General features: G+C 42.8%; 1 protein-coding gene across 20 annotated transcripts in view; it reads right to left on the bottom strand.

Annotated features, from left to right (window-relative positions):
* svila (supervillin a) overlaps positions 1-21870 on the bottom strand; it is a 56722-nt gene that overhangs the window by 18119 nt on the left and 16733 nt on the right. For 10 of the 20 annotated variants that reach the window (XM_079662325.1, XM_079662327.1, XM_079662326.1 and 7 more), the window contains exons 2-17: positions 17431-17494; positions 15977-16065; positions 15191-15254; positions 14934-15079; positions 14118-14847; positions 10811-10894; positions 9253-10074; positions 8613-8789; positions 7979-8013; positions 5925-5989; positions 5365-5501; positions 4982-5077; positions 4284-4584; positions 3606-3671; positions 2359-2854; positions 1147-1306 (exon numbers count right to left, since the gene is read on the bottom strand). In XM_079662325.1, coding sequence (XP_079518451.1) covers positions 1147-1306; positions 2359-2854; positions 3606-3671; positions 4284-4584; positions 4982-5077; positions 5365-5501; positions 5925-5989; positions 7979-8013; positions 8613-8789; positions 9253-10074; positions 10811-10894; positions 14118-14847; positions 14934-15079; positions 15191-15198 — 3323 coding nt within the window. In that variant the 5' untranslated portion in view covers positions 15199-15254; positions 15977-16065; positions 17431-17494. The remainder of the gene's footprint in view (positions 1-1146; positions 1307-2358; positions 2855-3605; positions 3672-4283; positions 4585-4981; positions 5078-5364; positions 5502-5924; positions 5990-7978; positions 8014-8612; positions 8790-9252; positions 10075-10810; positions 10895-14117; positions 14848-14933; positions 15080-15190; positions 15255-15976; positions 16066-17430; positions 17495-21870) is intronic. The other 10 variants (XM_079662331.1, XM_079662328.1, XM_079662332.1 and 7 more) reach the window with 8 other exon arrangements.

The raw sequence follows: 21870 nt of genomic DNA, 5'->3' as shown, positions 1-21870 counted from the left end.
GTAGAAAACTGGGTTACTTATAAAGCATATTGGAAGTGTTTGGGTTTCAAAACTTAACATATGCTTCACAAGCAAGAAATAAGAGAAACAAGTTAAAACAAAGAACAAGCATTTTTTTCACATAAATACACATTTTGAAAAATGATATGAAAGAAAAGTATAATCCTTTTTTAGTAAAAGGCCTGGCTGAATCGTGTAGGCAAGTTTAAAAGGTAATGTTCAAAGATTCAAACACTTCAAGCACCTCTAAATCCACAGGCAGATTGTTCCATTAGCTCAGAGCATACAAACTAAGAATGTGTTGGTGAGTATATCATGAAGTGCTTTAAAAATCCGTTGAAAAACACTGCCTATTATACAGTAAAAGTGTGAATTAAGTCTCTCAGAGGAAGAAATGATCGGAGTTTAGCAATATTTTGAGCTTGAAGTATAGAGTCAAGAACAGAGGCTTAATTATTGAGCTCTCATCTCTGAGTATGGTGCAGATGAGACCCATAATGGAGGGGTCAGACTGCTGGCGGTACCCTCTGCCCCTCTAACAACCACCCCTCTGTGACCCAGTGTGTGGACGTCCTGTCCCGCCCCGGGGCTCCACAAGAACGGCAAAAAACAGGATGAAAGTAACTCTGAATACATGTGTCCAGCTGTATCTAGGATACAGATCCTGCCTCCTGTAAAATCCTTTGAAAATGGGCAGGACTGAAAGACTGAGATGGTGATGGAGTGAGACAAAGTACAACAAACACACTGGAACAAGCACAGCCTTTATCACCAGTCTACATGTACTTCTATTATGTCATCGATCAATTTGGAGCGTAATGGCTGCATGGTGTCAAACCAAGAGGACTAGTCTGTGTGACATAACTAGATTTATGTAACAATTTCATCCAATACAGATGACAGTACAGTTGAAAGTCAAATGGACATGATGAACAAGTGTGCTTAATGCATTACAATGATTTAATGTTACAAAGGATAAAAAACTAATAATGAAAAATGAAAATGAACCCTCTTTTGTCTTAATGTCATCCTTTACTGAACTACTGACCCGAAAGGAGTGTTAGCACATGACATACATGAAGTAAAACAGCATTTTAGCCTTAATCAAAGCCTTACATCCGGCACAGCACCACACACCAGGCTCACCTCTCTTTGATGGACATTTGTCTGGCCATCATCATGTTGCTCAGCTCATCTCCCTCGTCAGGCTGATACAGATCGTCTGTGTGTGTGTCTGGAAGCTGATACAGATTCCTGGGCGAGCCAGATGCTGCTCTGGATGTTACCACTGCGGACTCCGGCAGATCTGTGAGCAGACAAGCACGCACATGATGGATTTAAATCAATACATGGGACATCCACTACATAAAGATGAACGGCTGCCCATAGAGGAATGGATTTTAAAATGGCACTTTTCTGCTCGTATCACACTCCATGATATTTCCTATTTAGGATATACGCCTCTTAATTACACAAAGTTGAATGACTATAAGGTTTTGTATAAAAGAGTACAGTCATGGCTCTTATAGTGCAAGCTAAGCAGCACAAAACAGCGTGAGAGCAAACATCTTTCATGCTTACCAAGAGGCTCTTGTCTGCCTGTGAGAAGCAGCGCAGACACTCTCACAGCTTTTACCCCCCTGCCACAGCTGTAATCAAATAACCCACGCTGTTTTGTAGTAACACTGAAGCTCTCTAGCAAAAGTACTGCCATTTATCTGTGTGTGCTTCCATACTTTTCCATCACGATACAACAATCGTCTGACTGATGTTTGTGCTCTCTGAAAATATTTATTCTGATACAGAGAGAATCAAAGTGTTTGGCTCAGAGTGTCTGCTGCTCAGACATGGAGGAAGCCTGAAAACCACCATCTGAATTAACATTGTCACGGTCACAGGAAATGTGGTTGACTGTGAGGAATAGTTGTTGACTGTGGCCTGCAATTGACACCGGTGTTTATTTAGTCTCACAGTTTGTTCTTTAAATATTTAAAATTCAATTCAGCATCACTTTCATTTCTTAGATTATAATCTATTTGACCCACACTAATTTTACAAGGATTCCTTTTCCACTTTGCTAACATGACAACATGATAACAACATATTGATCTGTAAAATATGCTGGTATTTAGCAGGAATAATGGAAATCATGCTCACAAAGTCATGTGTTAGCATGAGAACATTTGTTTATTATTAAAACAAATTGAAAATTATATTATATTTATAGTATTCTTGGGACTTGGCTCATTAAATATTAAAAGCCAACTTCCTTTACAAGCCTTTTTTCAATCTTTTTTTTATGTGATACAAAATAAATATCAACAGAGGTATGGCCGGATCCTGGTCTTCTGTTCTTACCTCTACTGACGGCCCTGCTCCTCCGACTCTCTGGGTAGTGGTCTTCCTCTCTCAGATACTCCTCCTGCCTCTCCTGGAGCATGTAACTCTCTGAGCTCTGCACGTCCCCCCAACCTCCGGCAGGCCACTGCTCCTCCCCCTTCTCCACCACCTCCTCCCTCCTCTCTCTGCCACTCTGAGGATGGGGCAGAGCGGCCTGCCTGACCACTCCCTCAGGAGAGGGTAGTTTCCTCTTCCCTCCTCCCAGATCAGTGCCAGCTTCTCCCCGGGGGACGTTTTGGTACCTCTGGTGGTCCGTGACTTCCTGGGACCTCCATGAGGGTGCATGTGGGTGGTGAGGGGGCAGGGACCGGTCAGAGCTTGGAGGGAGGGGTTCAACCCGGGCTGCTGCTCTGGTTATGTGGATGTCTCCGGCATGGTCAGTGGAGACTGTGCCTTCTCTCAGAGCAGAGGAGGAGGATGAAGCAGGGAGCCGAGAGCCTGTTCCGTTATGAAGCTGGAGGAAGCAAGAGACACAAGCAAAGAAAAAAGTTGGTCCATTTGCGATACAGAAAACATTTCAGGAAAACTGCACACACACACTCAACACTGAGAGAATCATGCTGACTAATCAGCGCCTGCCTGACTCACTGCACTTCCTGAGCATCAAAGGGCAGCCTATCTCCCCAGTCAATTGCAGCCCACATCACAAAGCCATGCCAGCATACTCCCTCACTCACAAGGCTGTGGCAAAAATACATACTTTCCAAATTCATAACTTCAGTTAAAGAACTAACCAGACATTGTTGATGAGTAATAAATGAGAAGCAGCAGTAAACATCCATGAAAACCATCTTGCAAAATAGAATCCTTAAATGTCTTAATCTTCTGCTTCGATTAGCTCTCTCATGCTTTCCCTCTTGAGTTGCCAGTTCTGAACGAGTTGATGAAAAATAGCTGCTTTCAGTCCATGTGTAGGCGAACAACAGTATAAGTGCTTTTGTTCCCCTCTCCTCCAACACAGAGACATCATGTCATCAGCAGCATCACCCATCACACCCTCCACAGTGACACAGCATGATGATGAGAACTGAGTCAGAAGCCGGGCAATGCTCGTTACATTCATAGTGAAATCACACAACATGGATATAGGATGCCAAACAGCACGTGTTCACAGAAATGTGCAGCCATTTCTGAGAAGAGTGCTCCAGCTCTGTCACTTCCATTGTCTCAGGCAAAAGCGTGGTGACTGTTCAGAGGAACCTTACTTGTAGGAGCTCTACTGGGCTGTCGGATAACTCCTGTTCATCAAGGGAGTCTATGTCTGAGGGCTCCTGGAGCAGAAACACGCACAGGCTACAATCCTTGGTTCATGTATTCTCTATTTCTTAGACAGGATTTACCATAATTAATTGCAAAATATATGGGGAAGCGGCCACTGTTTTATTCGGCCAGTTTTCCACTTGTATGAAGGTCAATAGTCCTAATATCACATCTTTCTTTTTCGAGGTAGGCTTATTCTGTTTTTAACTGCTGTAGTTGTTTCCAAGTAAAAGTGTGTTAGGGGAGTTTATTTACAAATCTAGAATAAAGAGTGTCATATGTTATCTTAAGCCAATAGGCATGAATATTTTTGTACACAGTATTTCCTTTAAATAATCAACACCTGGAGATAATCGTTGTCGGTTTTCTTTCTGAGAGAAAATTGAGATGACACAAAATTGTTTTTTTTATTTTTGTTTGAGTATGGACAAACAGTGAAGTTATTCCTTTAAAACAAGATATTTCCAAATGCAATATAACATGACACTTAAAGCCCAAAAATAAGGCAATGTGTTATTAGAATACTTATGTTTATGTTCATAAAAATAATGGTTAACAGTAATAGTAACTTCAGTAGAAAATGAAACAAAAAAAAAGTAAGTATTATCCTGTAGTTCGCCTACCTGCTCCATATCTCCCAGGGTGATGGGTTGTGTCTGGTAGCGAGCGTTGGCCCTGCGATTGCGTGTGTCCCCTCTGGTGCGGGTCACCCTGATGGGAGGCTGAGACAGTCTGTTGAACAGTGCCATCTTTTCTGCCAGGCTGAGGGTGCAGAGGTCAGGCTCGTCCTGACCCTGACTCTGGCCCGGTCCCTCCACTGTGTACACTGGCTTTGAAGCCTGGACCTCCTGCATCTCCTGCACCTGCCGGGCCTCCCGTGCCTGCTCCCGGGCCGTGTTGCTCTGCTGCATGGACGCCTGCAGGCTAAGGGTGTGGGGGCATCCCAGAGACAAAGAGGTAGGAGAAAAGGAGACTTCTGGTAAGCATTGGAAGGAGCTCATGCAAGCTAGCTAGCAGCATGCTACATTGCAGGCAACATTGTGGAGCTTTAAGAGTTTAAAAACGTTTTTTACACAGGAGTGAGCCATGCCCACCACAAACAAAACTGTGATATTCAGTAAACTCATAATAATAGTAACAATTAAATCATGTAGTTTCCTCCAATCACACAGGAGGGCACCACAACTCAAAAAGCCTGTGGATTAAAACCCACTCCGAAAAAGAACACTATGCCGTGGTGTATGAGCAGCATTCAGTAAAGATCAATCATGTTAGTTACACACTGTAGGTTGGTGGGAGCATTCATGTCCGTGCCCTGTACCTGTATGGTGGGACAGTGCTGCAAACTAGGGTGGGGCTAGGGACGCGTGCCACAGCAGTGTGTACAGTCACCGTGTGTGGCACGTGATGTGGGACGCTACAGTAGTGAAGGACAGGGACAAAGTCACAGACATACAGAGTGGACAGAGTACACACAGGGAATGAACCAGATGAATTCCAAGCTAAATGGTTCATTCAAACTAAGGGAAAGGAATATAAAGATGGTTGAGGTTCAGAAAGATGGCTGCAGGCTTAAACCAAAGTGTCATTTCAGAATTTGTGAAGAATTTCGAATAAAAATGTTTAATCAAATCCATAGCAGAACATTTGATGACGTTGCTGCATCATAATGCTTGTGGTTGTTTAAAGTATTTATAGGCTTACGTGGCGGCGATGACAACTTCCTCAGTGGTGACAGGCTGTGTTCTGGATCGATCTTGTGTCCGTCTTAGTCTCCTGTCCACCGCTGCATTCCTGGATCGATGCTTAGGAGCTCCGCCATCAATGCTTTTCTCGAGTTCCTGTATGGAAATGTTGGGGATAAATCAAGGAAATATTTCATTAAACAGTGACAATGGGTTTGACAAATAAATTAGCTACCAAAGTAGATCAAACTTACATTAAAGTGATTGAAGATAGATGAAGTGTATTAGGATCATAACTACTATCAAAGCTGTTAATAGGTAATTCATGTATCTTATACTGACCTCAGCTTAAGAAAAAAGAGACTAGGAAGGCAAGTCTGAGGTCAGTATGTAACACAAAGTCTTATCAAAGTCTTTATCTTCAAATCCTTACAGTAATAGAACAGAAAATAAAAATCAGGACAGTATCAATGTATGCATGTCCATGATTGCAAGCAGATTTCTCTATGCTTGGTGTCTAAAAACAACATGTATGCTATACAGTAGATAGGGTTACTGTAGGTGATAGTTGAAGCTCACCCTGAAGAGAGAGCGCTTGGCTGCTACACTCAGCTTGGCCCGCTCATCTAGCTTCTCATCCTCAGCTGCAGGGAAATAAACAGAGAGAGAAACATTCAAAAGTCAGCCTGCTGTTTTCAACCTATTCATGGAGCTTACATTACGGGGCTATGGCTTGTGAGAGTTGTCATTTCAGCTCTAGTCTAAGGAACCATTGTATTAAAGACTCCTAAGAATTTTGAGGGGGACAATCTACAACCATGAACATTGTAAACTATATTTACTATGCGGGAATGCAAAGCTTGACTGGCTTAGAGGTCACTAAGGGGGGCGCAGCCTAGCAGTTGATTATTTGTCCACGTGCCACAAATCACATTATGGGAAAAACTGATCTTCAAGAAACTCAAAGGTGAAAATTCATCAATCGCATTACATTTAAAGTGTTTATTAGAGTTTAAATTGAAGCACCATCTCTAGGGGCAATCTTCTACTTATACTGAACAGCAATTTCACTGTTGAGGTGAAACTTCCACCAGGGTTTAACTAAATATTCAATCTATTCTGAGGAACCAATACTTTTATTTCTAAACACCAAAATGTTTCTGTGATATGTTCTTCAGATCTACCGATCACCGTTATTATGTTTACCTTCATGACTACACAGCACCATCTGGTTTTAAAGCTGGGAGCAAAGACTAACTAGCAAACGTGCGACTGGTGTCATCGAGGAGACTATGCAGAGCTAGACATGTGTGAGAAGCATGGGTGGTTGGCGCACCACACACACACACACACACACACACACACACACACACACACACACACACACACACACACACACACACACACACACACACACACACACACACACACACACACACACACACACACACACACACACACACACACACACACACACACACACACACACACACACACACACACACACACACACACACACACACACACACACACACACACACACACACACACACACACACACCTCTGTAAGACATATGACATCATCCAACAACTATTCCCTCTGACTGATGCCGCTGCGCTGAGCACTACTCCCCCTAATTCTCCTCAGTGAAAAAAGCGTCCCAGCTGAGTATGTGCTTATAAGAAGCAGATGAGCTGTTTCTGCCCTCAGTGGAGCTGCTGTGCTATTATGCTACTGTGAGCACGAGTAATGACTCTATAAAATCCACTTGGAAATATTCTGCTTTTATGGTACAAAAGGACATTCACTTCGTTTGGTCTCCATTTGTCTATTCTTAAAGCTATAATATCAAGGCACTGGAAAATCACATTTTGTTCATTTGTGTCCTGCGGCAACTGTGAAGCCCGCTGTAATCATGCTGTTTTCATTGGGAACAGTATACGTGGACTAGATATTGTTTTGTAAAGTTAAGTATTGACCACAGAAGGCAAGTAAAGTCATGCACATTACTGTACACATCCGAGCCAATATAAGTGAAATCGATATCGAATACGTGGGACTTATTGAATGCTATTAAATCACCATGATCATCAAATAACCTATCCTAAGAAAAAATAAATTCAATATACCTGGACATATATGGTGGTATCTGCAAAATATACACCCCTCCAGTCAGTTTTAAACATTTAAAATCACCTAAATATAGTGTTACCGTTTGCCTTGGGACCTCATATGTCGAAAAAACATCATGAACTAGACCCCGTCCCCATTTGGTTTATAAGCCAAAAACAAAACGGCATTACTTTTATAGCTGTGAATGCAACATTAAACATTATGCAGCTAATAGTCCCAGCTAACTAATCTAATTTGTCAAACAGATACTCTAGTCCTGCTGTTAATTCCACTAAAGCTAGCCATGCTTAATCAATTACCTCCTCAACACTTGTGTACAGAGGCTACAGAGCTTTACACTATACAGTACATGCGTTTTATATTGTTACAAGTCTATAACCGTGTATGTCAAAACATTTAGACACACTAACAATGTACGATAGAACATGTGCATAATATGTCAACCTACTGTTACAGTAATGTTCTGAATATCTTTAAATTAAGGGGGAAAAGGACTTACCTTCAATGGGAGGAAGATCTGAACTCACACAGGACCTTCAAAAAAGGTACACAAAGAAAAGGACAATCAGCAAAAGCGAGTAGCATCCATGCTACAATGCATAACTCGGTATTACGAAAGGGTGGTGAGTGGTTAGCGACAGGAAGAGAAAGCTGGTCAAGAGGAGGTATGTAGGCGAAATAAGAAGCAGTTGTTTCTTGTAAGCTGGAAATGTGACAGCGAGTGTCACTGTAGGGGTATGAAATGCGAAAGGGAAAGTTTAGTTTAGTAAAGCAGACTAAGCTGGGGATTTAGACTGCATTACAAAAGTCTGTGCGGTTCCATGGTCTCAGGGAGTAATTACCAACAAAAGGCCAATTCATGATTTCTTGGTATAGTCACATGTAATGACCACTGCCAAGGTCCAATCACAGGGACCTTCAGCCTTTAAGCTTCCCTGTTAGCTAATGTTGTTAGAGGGGTACAATCACAAAGAACGTGGCCGTGTACACAGCATGTGTGCTTGTGTAAACTGGATTTAAATCAACATTATTCCGATCAAATATTTAAAAAAAATGTTTTACATGCATAATCATACTGATATTTCTCAGCATTCATAACTCTCAGCCATGCACTCTGGAGTCCAGAGTAGTACCTATCAGTGTCCTGGCGTTCAGCAGAAGTGATGGGTTGCGTCCTAAACCTCTCTGAGGTCTTTCTACTCTCCCCGGGATAGATATACTGCCGGGCCCTGCGCCCCCTGCCCCTCTCACCTCTCCATGGGGCCCCGTGGCCTGTGAGTGCACTGTCCCCTTCAACCTCACTGGAGGGGCTACCCAAGGAGAGGGACAAACAGATACAGTACCAAAAGGAAAAAGAAAATACAGCATAGTGAGGGAGAGATAGAGTGGGACTGGGCGCAAATATGGAGATATTAAAAAGCAGAGGGAATGGGTTTAAATATTCATCACACCCCTGTACTTTAAATCAAAGATGTGAACAAGACCATGCAGATGTAAAAGTGGTTATGGCGTGCATACGTTCATTGGCCCCAGGTGGTAACCAAGCAAGTCACAATAAATAAAGAAAAAATAACATCCATCGTATGAAGCTTAGTGTTAGGCGATTAAAGCATGAATGACATTTCTACAGACTAGAAACTCGTTTAATGATGAATTCACTCCAGCCTTAGTTGCTTGTTAGTCATTCAGAAGCCAGCCGATGTTGGTTAACAAGCATCTGTGTAAGTTTTAGTGAAGCCAGCCAGCGGGTAGCCACTTTACTTTGACACCTACAGCTTATTTCTGCGGCTGGTTGGAGGGGTGGTGGTGTTCTCAATGTAGGAATGTCTGAGCTGGGCCACAGACACTCGGCTGTCCTGGTGACCTTCTTGGTTACTGGAACCATCCCCCTCCCTGACCTCAGGGGGGTCGCGATGCTGCTGGTTCCTCAGAGTGATGCCTCTGGAAACCCCAGCATCTGACATCGAGCGGCTGGAAGGGGGGCTTCCTGGGTCTGTATGTGTTGCTCTTGGCTGGATCTGGGTGGCCGCTCCCCCTTTCTGAATATCAACGGCATTGTCCCGCTCTCTATGCCTGCTCTCTGAGGCTTGCAGATGTGAAGTGTGTTCTGTTTCGGCCCTGGTTCTGTGTCTTCCTCTTGTAGGATCCTCTGCCTCAGCCTTCCTTGCCTGGTTAAGACTCTGTGCCCTGGACATCCCTATCTGTTCTTCCCACCTTCCTCTCCGGGGGTCCTCAGTGCTCCTCTCCCTGCGGCGGATGTCCGAGGGCAGCACTGCTTTCCGGCTCCTCAGAAGACCCTCCGTCTCTTCCTCCTGGGGCGGTTGTTGCTGATCCTGCCCCGCTGTGGATGTGGGACCAGAGGCCATGGACAGGTAACTGTGGTTACCGCCAACTTCCTGTCCTCCTGGTGGCCCAGGTCGGGCGAGCTGAGCCCGGGGTTGATGGTGGGGATGAGAGTACATTTGCTGGGGGTCTGTATTGGAGCGTGTAGATGTTTGGGTCTGGTGTCTGCGGTGCACTGGAGCTTCTGTAACGTTTCCAGGCTCTGGGCTCCTCTGACGGTCCTCCCTGGCAATCCTCTCCCTAACTCTGATTCTTTAGGGGGGAAAAAAAGGCTGGTTATTTGTATCTACATGAAAAGACACAGCAAATGTCTCTTAATTGTTCATGTTTCTATTGTTATATTATCTGTTTAGGATAGTTATAGGCCTGATGGTCAAACGGTTTGCAACAGAGCACACATTTGTATATGAAGTCTTATTGTTATTAAAAACTTCTATTAAGGATAGTCATGGGTTAGCCAACTGACACTTACGAAAAGTCATGCCCAAAAAAAGCTATAACAATTCCTTTCACACCAACCCTAGCCTACACTGACTAACTTGCCCCCAAACCCATAATGTAGGGTCATTTCTGATACTTCAACATCACAACCCAATGTTATATCCCTAATTATGATGGTTAGTATAATATTTTCCTTTTAAAAGGTTTGTTTTCACATGGGGATTAAACTGAACACAGCAACATATGCGTAGAAGATGGAGTTATGGTCCAAAGCGGGAACAAGAGCTTGCGGTAATAAGGATGATCATGATGAGGGGTCAGCTGAGTCTCAGGGCTCAGAGCAGAGCTTCTTAAACATTTGTGTCTCAGTCAGGATTATTCCTTAAGATGAGACGGGGTATAGTCTTATAGAGAACAGTACTGGTTTCTGTTCTGTCCTACAGTTTAAGAAGCACTGCTCATAAGGGTTGATGAGTTTTTGGTAAGTCCAGCTGAATGGAAACACGTCAGGTGATATAGGGGTGAGACACAACCAGCCTGGGTGTACCTCGAGGGCCAGTTGATGAGGGAATGGGTGTCGCCCTCAGCATCAGTCTGGAAGAACCAATCAGTGCTTGGTTTCGCCCTTGCACTGTTCCAATAGATACCCGATGGGAGACAAGTGAATGAATGGGTGGGTGGGTGGGTGGGTAAAAGTCGAGATTCAGTATTCAGCGTTTCTCTTGGAGCACACACAGGCACAGCACTACATTGCACACACCATTGACTTCATGTTGAGTGTGACGAGAGTGAGAATGTGCTTGGACACCAGCAGGACGCTGCCAAGAACACAAGTTCAACCCCCTGCTTAGACATTTCATTGTTATTGTGTTTTTTTCGGGGAAACATTACAGGCAATAAAATATGAACTTAGTTTCTATTAGATTACATTTGGCCACATATTGCAGCTATGTTCTGTGGAGAAAGCTCTATTATCAAGAGAGACTACCTCTCTAACTGAGGTCTTATCTACTGAAGCAGATACTCGCAGGAAATGCCGTCTCACTTTATTTCAGCCGAAAGGCAGATGAGTCACGCTGCCTGTGAGGCTGCAGTAAGACAAATAGCTTAATCAGTTTCATTAGCGAGTGAGTTCAACTCTAGGAGAAATTGCCTGAGTCATAAATAAAGGAAGAGATGACTTATGCGGGGGAATAAGGAGTAAGAGAGCATTTCATAAACCCTAGGACCAGAATACTGTACCAAATAAGGAAAACACGACCCAGACTGATATTTGGACCAATAATTTATATACAGAGTCTTGATTTGTAGCCATTAGTCCGAGGTCTTTCTGTCACAATTGTTTTAAACCTAAGTGGATCTGAATGGATTGAAGCATATCGGGTATATGCTTTGGTCACGTGATATTCACTGCAGGATAGGGCGTCCTTCAAGCAGAACAGTTAGGCATACTGCATAACAGCAACGTCCCTGATTAAGTGCTTCATATATTCAAGGAAATGCTCTGGTGAAGGGCTCCTTTTCTTTTTAAAAGAGAAAATAAATGGAAGCAGGGAAAATTAATACTAAGACTAAATGGCTACAAACAATATGTACAGAATCACTAGGATCAAAACAAAGACAGACAGAACACAAGGTTATTGGACTGTGAGCCATAGGGTCGCCGGTTCAAGTCCCCGAACCGAGCTAAATATGGAGTGTGGACTGCTACTTGGAGAGGTCCCAGTTCACCTCCTGCCGTGGTGCCCTTGAGCAAGGCACCAGACATCCACCTTCCCCTCTCACTCCCATTGCTCCCCGGGCACTGTACAATAGCTGCCCACTGCTCCTAGTACTAGACTCCTGGTACTAGGATGGGTTAAAAGCAGAGAACACATTTCACTGTGTGTGTGCTCTGCATGTGTGACCATTAAAGAGGGTTTCATCCCTCCCAATTCTATTCTATTCTTACATGCTTAATAAAAAGGAGGACCTTTGTTCATAACACTTTGTAATTGAGTCCTTAAATTGACCCGTTGATGTCAGACCCACAGATTCCCTGAGAAGAGGTAGAGGGGATGTGCTTCCTCACCATCAGGCCTCCTGGTCTTGATCAAGCCCAGCTGTGGGTCAGAGTTCTTCACTGTGGAGTCCCACTGAGCCGCCCAGTAACAAAACACCCTCCCTGCACTGCAGACACACACACACTGGCCAAGTTTTGAAACCTGAGAGACGGATTTAGGAGCAGCAGGAGGGAGCGATGCAGATAGAAACATGGGATAGGGAATGACCACGTAGTCGGGTGTAGAATCATCTTTATCTGTTCGTTGGACACACTGACTACAGGGCCAAACCTGGTCAAGACCTGGGAGCGGCTAGTCGGTTGTTGCATTACAAAATCAGGAAGAGTGTGTGCTGATACCATCTGAGTTATGGAGCTGCTAATCAGTTTGGGCTAAACTAATTAAAGGATTATTCCAGTTTTTTACAACTCCTAAGTTGATCATTTTTGTTATGCTGCTTAAAAAACAAAATAATGTCTGAGACTTGCAAATATGATAATATCGCTTCAACCAAGCAGGGAATAGTGTAATAAATAGCCGCAAATACTCAGCGAAAATGTACTACATCGAGTATTTACTTACGTAAGTTCTCATGTTTGTTTTGTACTGTCAACAACGTGTGGACTGCATGTAGACTATGAGCAGGTAACATCATTTACGTCACATGAATTATTGTGGCCATTCAGATGTGGAAAGTACCATTTACACCTAATCTCATAAAAGGAACAGGGATAGAGTGTGTTTCAAGGCCAGATTAAACCACTAGGTTGCCTTGGGGCAACAAATAACTTTGGGCCCCTGTGAGTCCCCCCTGAAATGTTGCCCAGAACACTCAAAACTGACCTGTGTTCCTCAAAACTGGAACTCTTCCCCGTCTCAGGTTTGCTTTATAAATCTGTAATTTTTTAAGATGAAATACTCGTTTTGACAGATTAGACACTATGTTAGTCTAACAATAATTAACAAATTACCATAATCACATGACCAAAAAGAGCCCTGAGCCCTAGAAAGCTCCTGAGGGTCTTGGGGAAGTTACAACTACCGTACTACAAGTATTGTACAATATGTTGTAGTTTAAACACAAAGTAGGTCTTACAACTGTGATTCATATCATCAAGGAACCTTTAGCTCGACTCAAATTGCAATGAAATTGAATGATCTTTTAAGAAATCCCCTGTTCCTCTGATAAGCACTGCTGTATGAGCTTCTTCAAAAGGAGCAATTCTCTTTAAGAATGTGGGATCAGCTACAGAGGTACTTCATCCAAACAGCATCGGAAAATAGTTCTTTCTAACAAAATAGCAACAGCTTGGCCAGTAAGAGTTCCTTTGAGAATTTTAAAATGCTTTCAAAATATCCACCTGGAAAATGTGGAATAGGACTCAACATACACCCGCACATTGTGTATTTTTCTGCCTTGTATTTTGCAAGCTCAGCTGTGCAACTCAAAGGTTGTTTCGGGATCAGGTTGCCTGACCTGGTTTGAAACCAGAGTCGTGCCAACAGGACGACCTTGGACACACGTGTAAAAAAAGTCAGAGATGATGGGAGGGAGGGGGTGACTGTCAGTCTGATGGATAACGCTGTCACAGCAATGATACAGCAGTGTTCTGGATGGAAATCATGCTCGAACCCTGTGTATCTGGATTGGAGAGGAAGCAGGGGTTGTGACCCCAGAAGGGGAACGATCTGCTAATAAGATGTCAGACAGGAAGACTAAATAGCTGCTCTATTTTCTAAATTGTGAAACAACGGAGACAAACTACTTTGGGTGTAAACGGGGACCAATAAGGCACTGCTCAGGCTACTCACCCATGTCTGGTGAGGATGGTGTGGCTTTGCTGCTCGATGAATTGGTCCCCAGTGGACACGGCTTGTTTAGGTGAGGAGAGGGATGAGTGCCGGCTTGCCTTGGGTGAATCGGGTGGCATCCCTGTGACTGAAGAGTCTTTGGCGGGCACCGTGGCAGTTGAGGACATTGATGTCACATCCATGTATGAGGAGGAGGACGGCAGCTCAGGAGGACCAGCTCTGCGTTGATTCTCCAGGTTCATCAGCCTCTCCCTCTCAGACAGCGAGTCCACCCTGGTCCGATTCACCTCGTATCCAGGGTCTGGTTGACTCTGCTGTGGTGCCGTGCGTCCCGCCCTTGGGCTCGTGACAGAGGTGCTATTGTAAGAACTCAGGGTGATGTCCCTCCCTTCTTCCCCCACTGATTCCGCTCGGATACGCCTCTCTGAGCCTTCCGACTCCATCCGTGTACGAGTGGAGCGGGGAGGTGGCTCCACGTCTGGCTCCTGATCTAAAGAGATGCCGTAGCGCTCTGCAAGCTGCCGGCGCCGCTCCGCCTTGTAGCGTGCGATGCGTGTAACCTTAGACTCAGTCTCAGGGTTAATGGTGGTGGAGTCTGAAGTGTGGACAGGCTCTGGGAGGATGGAGGTCGGGGGGTCAGTTCTGCACCGAGCTCTAGACTGTCGCTCTGGAGCCTTGGGCTGCGTCTCTGGGCTTTCCAATGCCTCCATGCTGTACCGCTGGACTGTAACTAGTAGAAATCGAGAAGATAAAGGTCAGTTACCTTCATAGACGCACAAATAAAGTGTCAACAAATTGTCTAGGTACTGTACTTACCACCACAGGGCTCACAGGGATCAGAGGCCCTGGTGTATCGGGGTGTGTCCTCCTCCAGAAGCCGGTTCGCCACCAGGCTAGGCAGCAGGGACGGATGCACCTCAGCGTCGATGCCCTCCAACCGCCGAGCGATACGCTCCTTTCTGCTGACATACACACGGAGGACAGGAAGGAAGAAGTATTCAGGCATGTTATTAACCTTCGCAACATTACCATTATCAGAAACCCAAGCAACTTTATACCCTTATCCATATTACCTGTTCATTTCCCAGTCACTTGAGCTTGTGGTGATGCCTTCAAATCGTTTCCTCAATTCAGAAACTAAAGAAAGAATGAAAAAAACATCTTGGCTCAATATAAGGAAACCATCTCAACCAAACTAAACAGTTAAATAAGACGACATGGATATTTGCAGGTAGGATCTTATTATTTATAGGATATTATTTGTAGGATTAGGGTTAGCAGCATTTTACTGTGTGAATATAGTATTGTATCTGCAGAACCAAAGCAAAACCAGCTTTTAAAAAACAGCCATTTATATCTGATGCCCTAGAAAAAAGTCAAAAAAGATGTTCACTACTGACAGCAAATTTCCCAGAAAATCATGCTGTTCTTGACCAGTTTTAATTTAACATCTAATTTATATTAATTGGTCTACTTTACAATTTCCCATCCACATCTTCATTATTGGCAAAATCAAAACTTGTAAAAAGCTAATTCGAGGTGTCCCTTCAGGTGCTCATGAGACGTTTATATTCACCTTTCAGTTGGACTTAACGGGACCTTAACCCTCTAAATAACTGTATCTCTTTATTTGAGTATTTTGGGTCAGTAAAGAAATTCCGGTGCAGTGTGTCATACTATTACATGTGTGAGGACCGTGCTTGTAGAAAAACAGGTTTTAAACAAATCTTGACATGAATCCACCTGGCAAAGAGATAGCTCTTGCACAACAGTGACTTCAAAATCCCTGAGAAAGTTGATATTGTGAGGACTATTTGCAAGCAGGCAAGAAAAAAAGAGGAAAAAAAACCCTTACTCACCTTTTGGGAGGTTGGCCAAGACAATAACATCTATATCTTTGCTTTTAGCTGGGTCGTCTTTTTCGTCGAAAGTGAATTCTTTCTGGAAGCTGAGGGGTGCAGGAAAAATACCAACTGTTATTGAAGAAGGGCTGAGCTGCAGGGAAGTGTGGGATATGTCTATAGGCCGACAGTGGTAAGGGGCTCAACTGAATTAGATCACACTTTCAACCAATCGATAAACAATGTTCAAGAATCAGACAATTTATCACAGATAAAGCAAGGAATCATCCAAACATTACATTGTGATTGCAATGTGTGTATTTCTCTTCTTGAATCCCTAAATATTTATGTAGAAATTAGAGGGTTTTTCCCGTCACACCCTCTTACAGATCCACAGCCTTTTTTCTCTTAGAATCATACTGAAGTCTTTTATGGATTTGATTCAAAACCACAATGTTACAATGCAGCTGTGAAAGAACTGGCAGATTCCCGATGTGAGGAAACGGTCAAGAATTGGAAAAACTGACTTTGTGGCTTTTTTCATTCCAGCGAACACAGAGTTCTGAACACATTGAAATACATAGTCACTTTATATCTTTTTCTATCATAACAGCATATGTTTTCATGACTGAAATGTCCCAACATCTACTTCCTACATGCACAATGTTTTCAGGTCAGAACCACACCCACGCACAGTTTGGCACCACAGTGGTGTCACAGTGTGCAAAGTCCTCGCTGCTGTAAAGGAAACTTTCTAAATAGAGGCCAACATGTAGACCTAGAGGTGTTTTTGAACCTCTGCCAACTACATAATGCTGAGCAATCCTTCTGATGCTGCAGCAGGGAGCTTTTACCCTGCTACGCAGCAGAGTGAGCTTATCTTTGACTTTTCAGAAAGCTTGGACACTGGCCTATCTGAAGCATCCAAGCTGTATCTGATACACTGTTATGTCTTTCGTTCCTCAATCAAAGTAATACACCAAGGATGTGTATATCTAGGGTATGGCTTGATAATCAGCATTAGTATCTTTTGAAATGATAAATGGTACTTTCTTTCTCTGACAAATATAAACTTGAGGTAGTAAGCAATATAAAAAGGACATAAGTTCCATGCATGCAAAGGCTTTGCTAAAACAGTGTAAATGTGTCTGAAATAACTAGTCCTTTAGCATTAAAGTGGCTAACTTAAGTATAACCTAGAGCTAGAGAACTAAAGAAGGATATAAAAAAGGCCAACATGTCTAAATGATTATCTCAATTGTTTCACAATAAATGCACTCGAAGATAGAATAGTCATTTGACTATAGCATCTTTAAAACTATTTTGGTGCAGCCTGTCTTTATCAGTACTACTGCCTGGGAATCCAAAACAATTTTTTTTAAAATAAATTCTGCACATAGGCTTCACAGGACGTATCGATGTCAAATCACTTATACATGTACTACAACCTGGGCGTTTTTGGGTGTTCTTACCTCAAAGCTCTCTTCTGTAGCAATCTGGGGTTGCTCAGTTTAATTGGGGTCTCACTCCCAAGTCCTGTGAACAGAAGAAAAAGAGTCTAACATTTAGTTATGTCCCAATGCTCATTCACTTGAACAGCAGAACGTTCAGTTTTAGCTTTTAATTAACCGACACACATATTTCCAAGGTGAACCTGACTGTCGGTCTGCAGCTTCTTGGCACACAAGCGCATTCATTAGGTGGACTTCCACAGAGAATCAGGTGATGTGGAAAACAATAATCTGCCTGCCTGACTGAATCCCATCAAATACTAAGTGATCTGTGTAGTTAAAAGCCACCTCAACAAATGGCGACAAATCATCAGACATCCGGAGACAGTGACTGTCTTTATTTTAAGTATCACTATATGTGCTGCGCATGAGGTCATATCTTAAGGGGTTTGATGGAGGAGTGACTGCGTGTGTGTCACTGAGACAGGCGCTGTAAAGTCTGATCGCACGTCAAGGTTGCAGTGCAGCTGGGACAAAGCCAGGACGAGCGTCGCACATCAATGTCAATGGGCAGCACTTTCTACCCGTCATGAATACAGATGGGGACAGCATGACGAGACAGAGAAAACAGACTTTCCCTAAATCTTAAAAACACACTATTTGGGATTAAACTATTAGACATACAAGAGTAAACAACCTATCCCTATAAAGTCTGGTGTCTATTATTAACATAGTAAACAAGCTCAAAATGTGACATAAACACCTGCCTACAAAGAAATAAAGCCTCATTACCAAGAAAGAAGGGAATTAGTGAGTATATAGCATCATAAACAGTTCTGTGAGGAATGCCAGTTGTGTGGAACATCCCATTAACGAATGTCTGCTTCAGTTATTCACTCCAAACCTCAACCGTGTGGTTTTGGCTGCCCTCGGACCTCAGAGCGGCCAGATCTGCGCTGTTTTGGGACAAACATGTGGTCCCACTTCCACCCCATGCGAGTTCACCTCAGGGCTGCCTACCGCCCCGACACCCCCCACTGCTCCACACAAACCCCTAACCTCTCCCCTGAGGACGCACACCCCTAACCCCCCCCCCTCCCCATTCCAGATCTGTTCATCTTTATGAAGGATGTTTGGGTTGATGCTTTGAATCCCTCCTACTCCAGCAAAACATCATTTGAGAAGAAGGAAGGCTTATTTGGAGAGGGTGGTGTGCCTGGATGTGTTTGGGGATAGTCATGTATTGTTTCAGCTGGGTGGAAGATGACGAGTGAAAACACAACAACTCATTCAAAAAAGTCAAAGTCAGCTTTATAGTCAAGAATTCTACATGTTGTACATCCAAAAATCTCGAAATATCGTTTCTCGAGTTCCTACAGTGTGACATATATACATCAAACAACAAAAAAATAAAAAGGGCCTAGATAATCGGGGTATACAGTTTAAAATGTTAATAATATGTTAAAGTGTTCCTTACAAGCCTTGAATGATAATCCTGGTTATATGAGCCACTTGTGTTTCTTTTGACAATGATCCAAAGATTAGGTTGACAACACTATTTCAAAGTGCAAAACAAACAGCAAGATAAATCCTGAGCACACACTTTGCTGGGCTAAATAAGCCAGTAAAAGAAGTGTTGAATAACTGCCTATGTGTTAACAACATATGCAGATCAATGTAACATATGTTTCTAGATTTGTCTGTAAATGTAGCCTAGGCATGCTATGTATTGTCTTTTTTAGAACACACACTGTATGATAGGTCTCGAGTTGTAAATAGATTGTGCAAGTTCAGAATTTTGGGGCTTGCAGAGTGACAAGGCTCGAGAAAGGTCTGGAAGCAGCAAATGTTCAATCTGGTATACAGTAGGTAGGGGCAGGATATATATCGATATTATGATGATACTGTATTTTAAAATTAGACAAGAAATCTGCTAAGATTTTGAATATCGTAGGGGGAAAAGTATACCAGCGTGTTTTAATTTCTTTAAAGTTTCAACAATCACAATCATAGCTTTAAGCACATGATACACTGATGGTGCCCTTGCAAAATAGATTGTGGATATAGCAGAGGGGAGGAAAATGTCAGCTGAAATAGGCAGAAAATGACAGGTTTATACCCACAGATGGTGAGCCAAACAATGTTGTGATGCATTTGTAATAATTTTTGTGAAATTGAAGAATTTTGGAATGCCCAATCAACACGATTATGTCTTCTGCAGATCTCAATGACCCTAACCCCTATCCTGACCAATAGTCATAAAGTTCAAAAATCTAAGGCTAACACCCAAGTTGAAAAATACCAGAATTTCCTTTAGACAAATCCAGATTCCACAGTAAAGGTTATGAGCTGCTAGTTTGAAAATAACAAAAGTGTTTGTCCCTCGGGGGCAGCTGTCTGAGTCTATTGTCAAGTCTAACCATAGTGCACAGTGTCTAACATATCAAGTTCTCCTTCTGTATTCCCTTTATACCTCATACAGCCTATATTTAGCGGCATGTACTGTAGGCCATCAGGGACGACCCCCTCGAGAGCCTCCATACATTCGTCATTCCAGACACAGACATAAAAACCACCACAATGATCACAGATGTGCCCGAGCCTTTGATGCTGGCTGTAATCTACAGAAACACTATGGCTGCAATAGCCGGGAGGGAATGGGCCAAGAATTCCTCAGCACCATGCCCCGTGTGTGTTGATGAGGCTGTAAAAGCGTCTTGACACTGATAAAACATGAGGATAAAATGATTTTCATGATTCAATGGAGTGTCATTCATGCTCTGAACTGAGAAAGGCTTTTATGTGAAGGTATCAAAGGTGTGAAAGAAAAATACTGTATTACACTGTCGGTTCAAAAAGGGACTTTAGTTATCTCTAGAAATGCTCGACTCTGGCAAATAGGACTTAAACTCACCTGAGGCGCAGGTCAAACCTTAGAACACATTCAATATTAAATAAGGGAGTATCACAATTTGAATCAATCAGCAATGCTTACACCATCCATGTCACATTAAAACACTCAGTGTGTTAACCAAAGAGGCATCAGGGGCTGAGCATATGTCCAAATTGAGGCACAGGATTAACTTCAATTCCTGGGATTACTGCGAGCCCAAAAGGAAACGTGTTGCTCTTTAACCGTTTGCATTACATCACAAAACATGGGCATGTGTGTGCATGGTGTTAACATCCCCCAACAGTTGCCCACCTACTCTGCCTACACCCTGCCTAAAGCCTCACTGACAGAGGCTTAAGAAGTAAAGCATGGCAAAACAGATGGAGAATCAGAATTGAGCTCAGGCCCCGTTTGCAAACAGTAGATTCAACAAAAAGACGTGAAAATAAGCCAATTATGTCTTAAACCCTAATAACAATGAGTATACAAGATGCTCAGTCTCAAATTCTGGTGAGGGAACAGAGCAAGGGGTAGCTACACTGACACATCTAAACCCTTAAACAAATTTCAATACAATAAACTCCTTTCTCAAAATCCAGTTACTCTGCTCAAACTGTGGGCCACCTGTTGTCGATTCCCATACAGTTCTAGCATGAAGAGGCCAGATCTCAGAAATTATTAAAGAGAAGGATGGGAACAAGAAACACACATGGACCTGTGCACCCAAAGAGGGCTGAATGATATGTCCTCTAAATCTACCGTAATAAAAACATGTAAATATAAGTATCTTTTACTGCAACAGTACATCATATTTTCTGAAACATATTTGTTCTGACAAGTGTATGACAGGAGTTCTGTTTACCAGTCACAACAGAAAATGGCACTGAGAAATGAATTGGTACATTTTCAGCAAATTTGGGGTTCAAAGGGCTTGGTGAAATATTCCTATATTTGCCAAATGTTAGCAATTCAGAAACGTGTTAATGCCTCAAAGGTTATTTTGAATTTCTCTGTACGTGCAAGTATGTAATATAAATGAAGTATCAGGAAAGTTATCTGCCAACTAGCAAGGTTGCCAACTTAGAAAACATAGTTAAGTTGTAAAATATTTTATGCACACTTTCAACCATATTTCCCCCCCCCCCCCCCCCAATTGTGTAAATAATGGGATATATTATGAATAATATATAATATAATCAATCAGACTGTTTTCTCTGGCTTTATGTTCGGACCAAAGTCAACACTGTCAAGATGGCTTTTTAATTGGTCAGCAACACATACTTTAATGATAAAGTTGACCAAAATCAAACTTAATGCCTATTTCTTTGCAGATTTAATTCATCCTCACAATAAAATCATTGTATTGAGTTCAATTAATAGTCCTTCAAATCATGGTCATTTTGTTTTAAAAAGGTGTCCAACTTGCTACTTGCTTTGCTGGCTGACTAGCTGGTTCAATTTTTAGTGAGATATGATTAGAGGTTTGTTATACAGCCCCCCTGGTACAGCCTAAAAATATATCCATACACTCAAGTTCACTTCCATAAACTGAGTGCAAGTAACTGTGT

Source organism: Notothenia rossii, assembly GCF_949606895.1.
Source record: "Notothenia rossii genome assembly, chromosome: 12".
NCBI classification, from domain to species: domain Eukaryota; kingdom Metazoa; phylum Chordata; class Actinopteri; order Perciformes; family Nototheniidae; genus Notothenia; species Notothenia rossii.
Note: the sequence above shows the minus strand (reverse complement) of the source record. Positions and strands in the feature narration are given on the sequence as shown.